The sequence below is a fragment of the Pezoporus occidentalis genome, unplaced genomic scaffold (assembly GCF_034315485.1).
Source record: "Pezoporus occidentalis ecotype Australia unplaced genomic scaffold, CSIRO_AGI_Poc_V1 ctg104, whole genome shotgun sequence".
NCBI lineage: Eukaryota > Metazoa > Chordata > Aves > Psittaciformes > Psittacidae > Pezoporus > Pezoporus occidentalis.
The window spans coordinates 335,556-347,031 of NW_026912822.1; the positions used below are offsets into that span (position 1 = coordinate 335,556).

The 11,476-nt window shown below is 52.6% G+C and overlaps 2 protein-coding genes across 2 annotated transcripts in view; both read left to right on the top strand.

Moving 5' to 3' along the window:
* Positions 1-1,017, top strand: part of TPI1 (triosephosphate isomerase 1) — a 43,281-nt gene extending 42,264 nt beyond the window's left edge. The window contains exons 7-8 of the mRNA XM_062617812.1: positions 104-191; positions 452-1,017. Of these exons, the coding sequence (XP_062473796.1) occupies positions 104-191; positions 452-570 (207 nt within the window). The 3' untranslated portion in view covers positions 571-1,017. The remainder of the gene's footprint in view (positions 1-103; positions 192-451) is intronic.
* A 4,192-nt stretch (positions 1,018-5,209) lies between these two features.
* Positions 5,210-11,465, top strand: LRRC23 (leucine rich repeat containing 23). Its single transcript, XM_062617844.1, has 6 exons — positions 5,210-5,457; positions 5,534-5,646; positions 6,867-7,347; positions 9,917-10,053; positions 10,627-10,849; positions 11,118-11,465. Exons 1-6 carry the CDS (start codon positions 5,386-5,388, stop codon positions 11,154-11,156), a joined length of 1,065 nt encoding a protein of 354 aa, XP_062473828.1. The 5' UTR covers positions 5,210-5,385; the 3' UTR covers positions 11,157-11,465.
* Positions 11,466-11,476: the final 11 nt, after the last annotated feature.

Sequence of the window (11,476 nt, forward strand, 5' to 3'; positions counted from 1 at the left end):
AGGATCTCTTAAGATTGTCTCAAAGAATTTCTCCATTCTCTTTGAAAGGGAATGGCGTGTCGAATGGCCAGCCCTCAGTGCAACCCTTTCTGTTCCATTGCAGGCTCAGGAAGTTCATGAGAAGCTCAGGGGATGGCTGAAAAGCCATGTGTCTGATGCTGTTGCTCAGTCAACTAGGATCATCTATGGAGGTAAATGACTCTGAAGCCTCTCTCCAGTGCAAGAAGCACTTTGTTTCTCTGTTTATCGCTGCAGTTGTACAGCATGCTCTGCTAGTGAGGAAACTGGAGCCTGTCAGAGCATGAAGAACCACTTACTAGCTTGTTTGGGTAAATGGGAGACAGTCTTGCTGTATGCATAGCGAGAGGTGGCTGGCACAATGCAGGTCTTACCCTGCCCCCATTTTTTGGAGCTGGCCACATCTGACCTTAAAATACTGCTCCCTCCTCAGGTTCGGTCACTGGCAGCAACTGTAAGGAGCTGGCCTCTCAGCATGATGTGGATGGCTTCCTCGTTGGTGGAGCGTCTCTCAAGCCCGAGTTTGTGGATATTATCAATGCCAGGCACTAAAGCAGCTGGTGAGGAACAGTCCCTTGTGGCTAAAAGCAAGACATGGAAGCAAAAAGGGACCCTTCATTGCACACGTCTCTGTTCTGAGGCTTCCCCCATTCACAGTCATTGTTGTAGCTGTGCTGCTAACCCCTCACACACCATGTTGGAGTCCTGTTAGTGGGGGCCTGTCTCAGCAGAGTCTTGACAGCCTCCTCTCTCTGTTGGCAAAATCCTTGGTTGCCTGTTGACCCATAGAAGCCCACAGTCAACCTGGCCAGTACCTCCCCCTTTCTCTGCTGTGCTGCAGGGAGAGGGGGCCACTGGTGCTGCGGGAAGGAAGAAAGAAAGAACTCTAGTCTCTTGCATCCTTCAGCTCCATCAGCAAGGAGCCTGTCAGCTTAGTCCCTTGTGAGATGTCTTACCTCACCCATGTCCCCTACTGAACAATAAATGAAAAAAAGAAAAAGCAAAGGTGTGTCCTGGCTCTTACTTGGAAGCAGCTGGGGACAAGGAGTGTACAGAACTTCACAGAACTTACTACTTGCGAAGGTACCTGCGTCCAGGGCAGGTAGTGAGGGTTTGGTGGCCTTCTCTTTGAGGGCCCACCATTGCCACAGTGGCCATTGCACAGGTTTGACCTGCTATTATAGGCTTGGTCTGGTATTATAGGCTTCACCTGCAGCATGCCCTGAGTATCTTCTGTCATGTTACAGCACGTCTTTGAGTCCGTAGTCATTTGTGTGCATCTTTTCCACATCTCTTTATTCCAGCACTTGCCTGTCACTCTCATGGGCTGATCTTTCCATGCCCTCATGCCTGCTCTTTGCCTGTGACAACTGGTGATTGACGTTGCTGCTCGTTAAATGCAGAGCAGTCCAGCGCCCTCTCCGTGCAGGGAAAGATTTTCAGGCCGTGTGATGAGGTTGTGCTTGCTGTACCAGAAGGCAGAACTAGCTGTTTCTTCCCAGCTGCTGCACCAGCTAGGCGGCCTTTAGCTAAGGGTAACGAGAAAGGAAGTGTCTCACAAGGACGAGCTTCGCAGTGGGGTGGTGCATCCTTGGGCGCTGAAAGGCAGTGCTCCAGGTCGGAAGCAGACGTGTGGAGGGGCTGGCAGCGCACAGCTGCGATGCGCTCTCCTAGCTCGTGTTCTCGTCTGTGGTTCATGCAGATGTGGTACGTTCCTCCCCTTCCCGCATCACCCGAGGGACGAGAGGCGGGAGGGGGCCGCGGAGGAGGGACACCGGCTCCTGCTGTGTGTGGCCTTCCAGGGCCCACCTGCCCATCCTCATTGGGACCGCGCGTTCCGCTCCCGGGGAGGAGCAGGGACCGGCGCGGGCGGTGGCCGGTGCTGGGGCGCCCTCAGGCGGCCGTGGGGCCCTGCGCCGGCTGTAAGATGGGAGGATGGTTCACCGGGACCGGCTGCAGCTCCGCGGTGTGTGCCCGCCGCGCCACGGAGCCCGGGGCGTGACCGACATAGGGAAAATAGGATGGGAGCCGCGCATCGATCTTGCTGCTGTGCGGAGAACACAGAGGCGTAAAAGCATTCCTTTAATGAGGAATAAACTCATGGACAGTAATCCATGCATTAGCAGGAATGAAAGATCTTGGTTTGTTTCGGTTTTGTCTGCTTTCTGGCAAGGCCACGGCTCTGTGGAGTGGGAATACTGCCAGATCCTCACTGCAAACTGTGGTGGTTGGATCCTGAACGGGGTTGCTGCATTGTGCCTGATGTGACACAGCCTGAGGGAGGCTGCTGTAGCTCCATGTCATCAGCCCCAACCAGCAGCCAGGCTGCAGTTGTGTTCCCAGTAGTCACACACACACAAGCACACATATACACCAACATCTGTACATGAATGGACACACAGAGCTCAGTCACACAAGCACAGCACCAGGGGCCTCATCCTACTCTATCAGCTGAGTAGGATGAAGGTGCACTAGTGAGCATGCACATATATATGTGTGTGTGTCTATAGATCTACACATACACACATGTACAGCATGGCTCCCTCCAGCAGCTGGGCTCAGGCAGCCTGCCCAGAGCTGCCCCTCAATCCCAGCCCCTCCAGCCCCCTGGTTCCTCAGTAGCCAGCTCCCCTGTGGTGCTCTGGACTCCCAGGGCCCCCCCCCAGGACCCCCCCCCCCAGCCTCTTCAGCAGCTGCTGGGACTCAACCAGTGCCCCTGGCGCTATCTCCTCCCTTGCAGCCTCCCTCATGCCCCCTCGTTGCCTGGTCCAACTGCACCCTTGCTGCCACCCACACACTCACCTCCCCCATGGGCCGCTGGCACTCACAGCCCCTCCACATGCCTGCACATGGCAACAAGCATCCCTCACCCAGGGAAAAGTTTATTAAAGGAGTTTAGTGAATGGACGGGATGGACAAGGCCAAACCACCTCAAACCATTTACATGCAATCAGTCCTTTTTAGTCCTGTATTCGTTTTCCCACACTTGATCCTGCTCACATCACCTAGATCCATCTTTTTCCTGCTTTTGGCTCCTCTCCTGAACACACCCTAATGAATCCTGTGCAATCCCCGACACTCTTCCCCTGTATCCCATCATGTGTCCCACAGCCCTGAACACAGCAACCCCCCAGCCCTTTAGGCACTCTGGAGCTGAGGGTCCCCTGGGAGGGTCACAGGATGTCCCTTCCTCCGAGTCCTTAATTTGGGTTCCCACTTACAACTGTGCCCCTGTACTCCTTTGGTGGGCTGATGGCTCCTTCCATGGGCCTGGGGGCAGCTCAGCAGGGTGCTGTTTGTGGTCCCCCCCCAGTCATCATCTCCCTGTGTTCCTCTGGGTGTGCAAATGAGGTTTTAGCACATAACCTCCTTAATGATCAGTATAGTTAGATTTGGGGTCTTTTAGTTATATATGTACATATATATATATATAAAACTAAACAAAATTTCTCTCTAAGAGAGTTCGGTTCCTGTGTTTAATTTCTCTTTTTCCTTTTTTAATTCTATGGTCATCTAGAAACAAGGCAATTGAGCCATATGATCCTGCTGCAAGAACATGTAAAATGTGCACGAAGACATAGACAACTCCTACCAGTCCATTCTTCAGCATCAAATGACAAGGGACAGGAAGAAAACCATGTTGTTGCTTTTCCTGCAGCACTCATTTGTTGAAGAGCTCCTTGGAAAGCAAAGGCAAGAGGGCCTGGAGTGCTTTATGTGTTGAGGGTTCTTTTGCAGGGGATATGGTGGAAAACTACATCATGTAGTTAATGGCCAGGGAGTGAATTCAGATGGGGCAAGTGTAGCATAGAAGAGGTCAGCGCTGGGGAACACTGAGGGGTGACACTGGAAGAGCCTGAGACTCATGTCTGATGGTTGTGTCCAGCTGAGCTTGGACCAGCTTATCTAACACAGACATTGCCCATGGGCTGCAGAGAGGCAAAGTGCACTGGAGGGAAAGGGAGCAGGGCCTTGGACTTTGGTACTAACCACAAAACACCCGGCTCTGCTTGTCAGACACAGGGGGCACAGCCCCACAGGCACTGATGGCACCCACTGGCAGTGCAGCCTCAGCCCTCCCCAGCTCCCCAGCCTGAAGAAGAGGGCTGAAGCAGCCTCACCACAGCGGGTCAGGACACTGTGCCCCAAAAGGCACTTCCTGGCATCTGAGGAGACATGTCATGGGAGGTTCCATGCAGAGCCTCATTCTGCTCCACATATTAATTAAGCATTTACCAGGGGGAATGAATGTCTTTCCACACAGATTATTTGCTGCATGAGTGACCACCACCCTGTGTAGCCCAGCCTAATTTTGAAACCAGCCCCAGTCTGAGGTGGGCAGGACAACGTCCAGCAGTCTCTTCCCACTGAAAGGATCCTTCAGTTCTCTGGACACACTTCTGATAATTGCGGACATCACCCAGCAAGGAAGGGCCAGGAGCACCTGGGAGAGTAGAGCAGGATCACAAAAGATCCTGGAAAGCAACATTTTACAAGGGCATAAAATGACAAGACAAGGGGAATGGCTTTAACCGGCCAGAGGGGAGATTGAGAGGAGACCTTATAAAGAAGCTCTTCCCTGTGAGGGTGCTGAGGCACTGGCACAGGGTGCCCAGAGAAGCTGTGGATGCCCTATCCCTGGCAGTGTTCAAGACCAGGTTGGACACAGGGGCTTGGAGCAAGCTGCTCTAGTGGGAGGCGCCCCTGCCCGTGGCAGAGATTGGAACTGGATGAGCTTTAAGGTCCCTTCCAACCCAAACCATTCCATGATTCTATATTCTGTGAAAGTGCTTCTAATGCAGGTGATCCATGCTCTGAGCTTTCCACGTGGAACTCAATACCAAAATGACAAGCTCTTGCAGGCAGAGCAGCCAGCTAACACAAGCAGTCAGCTGGGCGGAGCATTACCAGCAGGATGGTGAATAAAGAACCCACTGGAAGCATAGATGGCAGGCGCAGGGCAAACCAGCAGCGCCCGCCTTGCTGCACGACGCCGAGCGTTAGGTGCGGGATGCGCTAACCGGAACGCTGCCCGTGCGGCTCGAGAAGCCTCTTTTTTGGGCGGCGGGGGGGGGGGGGTTACTCAGAGGGAACGAGGCTCCGCAGGTCCTACATGCGGTGCCCGAGGCAGCAGCAGGGGCCGGGCTAGGGGCGGAGGTAACGCTGAGGGATAAGCAGCGCCCTGGCCGAGGCTGCGCTGAGGCCCCGGCCGGGAGCAGCAGGCCCTGCCCGGGGGCTGTCGCTCAGCGCGGTTGCTATGGCAGCGAGTCCGGGCCCCGCCTGCCCGGTTTCCATGGCAGCGGCACGCCGCGGCCCGCGCAGCCTGAGGGAGCTGCCTCAGCGCGGCAGGGAGCGGGGCCGGGGAGCATGGAGGACGAGGAGCTGGAGGAGGAAGAGGAGGAGGAGGAGGAAGAAGAAGCGGCAGAGGAGGAGGAGCAGGTGAGGGAGGGGGCTTCAGCACCCCCTGGCCGCGGCTAGGCCGGCGTTGGTGGTGAGCTCTCTCCTTCTCTCCCAGGCGCCGGCTCCGTGTCCCCTGACGGAGGAGGTTCTGAAGGAGGGTCTCTCTCTCCTCTGTAAGACCAGCAACGGCCTGGCCCACGCCTATGTCAAATTTGAAGCCAAATGCAAGTGAGTGTGCAACATCTGCCCCGGGAGAGGCATGGAATGGTTTGCGTTGGAAAGGACCTTAAAGCTCATCCAGTTCCAGCCCCCTGCCATGGGCAGTGACACCTTCCACTAGAGCAGGTTGCTCCAAGCCCTGTCCAGCCTGGCCTTGAACACTGCCAGGGATGGGGCAGCCACAGCTTCTCTGGGCACCCTGTGCCAGCGCCTCAGGACCCTCACAGGGAAGAACTGCCTAAGAGCTCATCTCAGTCTCCCTTCTGTCAGGTTAAAGCCATTCTCCCTTGTCCTGTCCCTACAGGCCCTTGTCCAAAGCCCCTTGACAGGTTCCTTGTAGCACCTTTAGGCACTGGGAGCTGCTCTAAGGTCTCCCCTTAAGGAGCCTTCTTTTCTCCAGGCCTCTCTTCTCAGCCTGTGTTCATAGGAGAGAAAGCCTCCTCCTTGCCAGGCATCTCTGTAGCCACAGAGCAGTTGTGCTGGGAGGCCATTGGCGATCGGCTGTGTGGGGCAGGAGTGTTTCCAGGCTGTATTTTCCAGCCATCTGGCTTCCAGTCTGCACCTCAGCATAGCTTGTCCCTCCTCAGCCCTGAGCTGGGGGCTGCCTCCACCATGGCTGGGTGCACTGGTGGGAACTTCCATGTCCCCCTTCACTGAGGGGAGCCTGCCCTCAATGTGGTCTCCTAAGGGGACCCAAAGATGGTGACATCCCCACAGTCACTTTGAGAAATAGCCGTTAAGTATTTCTGCTGTTAACTGCTAACCTTTAAGGTGTGCACTTAAATACAGTGTCACGATGGCCTTGGGACAATTTGGAGCCTCAGCCCTATCAGTATACCCTAGATTTAACTAACAGGCCTCAGTAACAGTGTGTCTTCCAGCAGCCTCATAGATATCTTAACCAGCTTTTTCCCACTTGGAAAGTCCTTCCACACATCCCTTGGTGTTGCCACTGCTGCCTAACAGACACCCTTCTCCCCCAGCTTAACCTCTCTGCTCTGGTTCTGCCCTCTCCTAACAGATACAATTCAATGGGAGCAAGTACTGAGGTCTGATCTTAACCATTCAGCCTTTACAGACTGTTTTAGCCTGTCCCTATCACCTGCCTTTTTCTTCCTTCTCTCCAGCAAGACTTCCCAGGACAGCAGGGAAGTGGGAGAGGAGGATGCCCTCCCTCCAGCAGCTGTAAACTAGTAGCAGAGGGAACTGAGAGATACTTCCTCCCACAGGGACTTGACAGACATCAGCCTCCTCGAAAGCTTCGTTCACCTGCGGTACGTGGATTTGTCGGAGAACAAGCTGCAGGATTTGGCTCCCCTGAGCAGCCTAACCCACTTGCTCTGGCTGAAGGTGGATGGAAACCTGCTGAGCAGTGCCTGCATGCAGGAGCTGCCTTACCTCCAGGTCATCAGCTTTGCTCGCAACCGCATCAAGGGCATGGAGGGCATTACTCACCCCCGCTTAGCCAACCTCAGCATGAAAGGTGATAAAGACCCCTCTCCTCATTCTTGTGCCCACAGGACACTCTCTTCAGGTGGGATTAATTCTCTCATTGTTTCCTTCTTCCTCTGGCACTCAGAAAATAAAATCCAGACAGCCCTGGGCCTGAGTCATGACCGGTTGTTCAGCCTACAAATCCTAGAGTTGCGAAGAAACAAGCTGAAGAGCACAGCAGGGCTCAGTCTTCCCAAGCTCAAGGCCCTCTATCTGGTAAGGGATCAGCCAGCTTGGGGAGTGAGACAGAGCTGCTCCAGAGCCTGGAACCTCCAGACCATGTGAGGAAGGGAGACACTGTGCCCTTCAAAGCAGCACAGATTTTGTGCTAGTGCAATCAGTTCAATCTTCTCAGTCTGAGAGAGGAACAGATTTCAGATTGCTAAAGAGACAAAATCACTTATTTTGGGGTAGCTCCTCACTGTCTGCCCAGAGAGTGTGGAAGGAGCAGCCACTGACCAGTACTAGCACTGCAAACAGCCAAGGAGAGTTCAGTGTGTCAGGTTCTCCCCTCCTGTGGGTATTCTCTTCTGGCAGTGTTAGGCAAGCCTGTATTCCTTGTGCCTCGAGACCCCCAGAGGTCCGTGAGGAAAGCAACAGGTTTGCTCTGGGTGACAGGGGGAAGTGATGCCTCTTTCTCCTCTCTGATGGGCCTAATCAAATACTGTTTTAAAACCAGTACAATCAGATGATTCACGCCTTCAGCTGCCAAAAGGAAACTGGTTAAACACTGCAGTGAAACTAAGACAGGAAAAGCAATTTCCTAACATCATAAACTATTGCTTCAGAGAACACTTACTCCTAGAGACACGAGTCAAGAAAGTAGGCATAGCTTAGTTCCATGCATCACACAGTGCTACAGCTTGCAAAGGCTAGATAGAGTGTCCTGCCTGAGTCACCACCCCTTAAAAAGCAATTACAGATTCTAAAGGCTTTTAGAATCAAGACTCCCTGTCAGAAAACACTGAGGAGATGGCTTGCTAAGATTGCCTGCAATTTTCTGGTGGAAAGCTGAGATTTTAGTACTAGAGGTGCTCAAAGGAGGGATGAATCGGATAAGTCACTAGATACAGCGCAGCATTTCAAAGTGAAAACAGTGACTTTAGTGAATGATTGAAGGGAAGCAAACACAGCACAGGGTCTACAAGAAATCTGGTGAGGGACTTTTGCCAAGTGCCTGTAGGGACAGGACAAGGGGGAATGGCTTTAACCTGACAGAAGGGAGACTGAAATGAATGAGCTCTTAGGCAGAAGTTCTGCCCTGTGAGGGTGGTGAGGTTCTGTCACAGGGTGCCCAGAGAAGCTGTGGCTGCCCCAGCCCTGGCAGTGTTCAAGGCCAGGCTGGATGGGGCTTTGGAGCAAACTGGTCTAGTGGAAGTTGTCTTTGCCCATGGCAGGGGGTTGGAACTGGATGAGCTTTAAAGTTCCTTCCAATCCAAACCATTCCACGATTCTATGAGTCTGTGATGCCATGATTTAAAGGTTATGACTGCGGGATTTCTGAGCTGCACATGTGAAGCAGCCAAATTGCAAGATGTGATTATTAAAACAAGAACAACTGACTAATTTCTCAGGAATCTTTGGGGCTTGAATTTGCCTCCCATGTCCACATGCTCACTATATCATTCTGGAGGGAGCTTTCTCTCCAGGAGATGCTTTGCTTTCTGTATAAAGATTTCAGTATTACTTGAGCCATGGGTAGATATAGCTGATGCCTCAAGGGCAGGGTTCAAGACAAAGGGTTCAGCTTAAAGGAGTGGAACCAAATGTGGTTAATGTATGGCATAGTTGCAGATGAAAGGAAGCACTAATAAAGTTATACCTACTAGTAGGAAGACTATGAGCTGGCTGTGTCCCATTCGGACAGTGAGGATTACTGCTCCCTGTCACAGCCCTGTCAGCAGGGCTCTGGCTAAGCACCAGATTTTTATCCTGGTTCTTTGGCTATGGAAGTAGAGATTTAGGGTTATGGATTAGGGTTAGAATGGATTAAGGTTAGGGTAAGGCTTACTGTTAGGTGTTAGAGTTACGGAAGTATAGTTAGTGTTTAGGATTAGAGTTAGGAGTTATGGGATTAGGTTTAGGGTTGGTTTTATGGTTAGGATTAGGGTAACAGTTAGGGTCAGATTATCGGGGTCGGATTATCCGGGGTCGGATTATCTGGGTCGGATTATCCCGGGTCAGATTATCCCGGGTCAGATTATCCCGGGTCAGATTATCCCGGGTCAGATTATCCCGGGTCGGATTATCCCGGGTCAGATTATCCCGGGTCAGATTATCCCGGGTCGGATTATCCCGGGTCAGATTATCCCGGGTCGGATTATCCCGGGCTGGATAATCCCGGGCCGGATTACCCCGGGCTGGATAATCCCGGGCCAGATTATTCCGGGTTAGTTCAGTTTTGCCCGCATTTGGTTAGGGTTTCAGGCTTAGGTCCATTCTTTCCCCTCCAAACTGTTGCTCTCTGTGGCCTTAGGGACTCAGATTTGGCACTGCCATGGAAGGGGGTACTGTGCTGGCAGCAGCGTGTTCACCTGGCGTGGCTTTGTCACCAAGTGATGCTACAGGAAACACTTTTCCAGTAAACTTTTGGTCCTTCAATCTGAATACTTAGAACCCATTTGGCCAAGACCCCGAGCAACCCAACCTGGCTTCAGAAAAGGCTGTGTTCTGAGTGGCAGGGATTCTGAAGGGTAGAAAGAGTTTTAAAGACCAGAAATAACTGCTGTTCCCTCTCTTGTATGTCCTCTTTTTCCTTCTCTCTTCCTGCCTCCCTGGTGCTCAGGCCCAGAACACCATTTCAAGCCTTGAAGGCCTTGAGGGGCTGGAGCAGCTGGCAACTCTGCACCTGCGTGACAACCAGCTCGAGACCCTGGATGGATTCTCTAGTAGTATGAGGTGTCTGCAGTACCTCAACCTACGGTGGGTCCTCTCTGATCTGATGGGGACCAGAGACCCCTTCATCAGGCTGTATTCCTATTTAGATCTTCAGGATTTTTTGGTTTCTTTGGAAGTTGAAGAGCTGATGGGGATAGGTTGACTGGTGTTCAGCATTTGGCTGTTGAGATTTGTAACAGCCAGGGCCTTTCCTGGGCTTTTCAGAAAAGATCTGCCTCTCAGTCACTCTCATACCCCACCTCATGCTTCCTGTTCCTTGCCATAGCCCCCCTGTATCCCTCTCAGCATGTTCTCTGTGTCCTGGACATGAGTGAAGTGCCATTTACATCTTGGCATTTGCCATACAGGGTGATGGCGATACCACACAACTCAGTGGACTGTCTGAGCAAAGAGAAATCCAGAGATGTCCTTTTTGTCCCTCAGTCTGAGGAGCTGCAGGCAGATCTGTATTGTAGATCACAGGTCTGTGATCTAAAGTCTACAGTCCATCATGCTGACAAGTCTTGCTTTGTCTGTCTTGTCACCCTACTGTTCCAAAGGGATCCCACTACTTGCACATGTCTCTTTGCCCTGCTCTCTGTGCTTCCTCTTCTTCAGGAACAACAGGATCAGTAGCTTTCAGGAGGTGGCAAAACTGCAGGTCCTGCCCATGCTGCAGGCAGTGGTGCTGTTGGACAATCCATGCTCTGAGGAGACTGATTACCGGCTGGAGGTCCTGGCCCTGCTGCCACACCTGCAGCGCCTGGACAAGGATGTAGTTGAGCAAGAGGAGCGAGCAGAGGCAAAAGAAATCCGTCACAGAAGGCAGGAAGAAGAAAAGGTGAGACTAGCATGGCCAGAGGAAGTGAAGGGGAGAGAGGATCAGACATGCTGCTCAAGCCTCTCCTTCTGTAGATTACGTGAGGAGAAGGCTGAGAGATGTCAGTCCCAAGGGCAAAGACAGTCTGAAACAGAGACCAGGCTTCACAACCTGATTGTGATGGACAGCATCACAACCCTCTGGCCATCCCCATCCTCACTTGCAGAAGTGAATGGTGAAAGGAATTCTGGCATGGAGTCATTTAGCTTGTCCCTCTTTCCTTCTTCAGGAAATGGAGAGATCAGAGCAGGGTGATGCGACTGAGTGACCCTGGTTTTAACACCTGTACACAGAGCCAGTCTAGGTTTGGAGATGCCTTCCCCCACACGTGCAGTTGTAGGTACCAGACCCACCCTCACCTCAGCTTGCCCCTGGAGAAGAAAACAGGAGAGCTGCCCACCCTGGTCCTGGAATCTGCCCTGAAGTACTGCAGTGGGCTTTTGCAGTCACTGCATTCATGTGCCTTCTCCTCAGTAGGCCTGAGAGGGAAAAGGGTGAAGATACAGGTTCTGTGGTTCAACTCACGCCTCCCAAAAATCCTACAACATTTTCTGATTTGAATAAAAATAATTAATGAGCCTGGAGTGA

What these genes read in the sequence shown, in the direction of transcription:
- LRRC23 (XM_062617844.1), top strand. Translation starts at nt 5,386, where the DNA reads ATGGAGGACGAGGAGCTGGAGGAGGAAGAGGAGGAGGAGGAGGAAGAA. An exon ending in CGGCAGAGGAGGAGGAGCAG is followed by an intron (nt 5,458 to 5,533) that starts GTGAGGGAGGGG and finishes CTTCTCTCCCAG; the next exon opens with GCGCCGGCTCCGTGTCCCCT. An exon ending in GAAGGCAGGAAGAAGAAAAG is followed by an intron (nt 10,850 to 11,117) that starts GTGAGACTAGCA and finishes TTCCTTCTTCAG; the next exon opens with GAAATGGAGAGATCAGAGCA.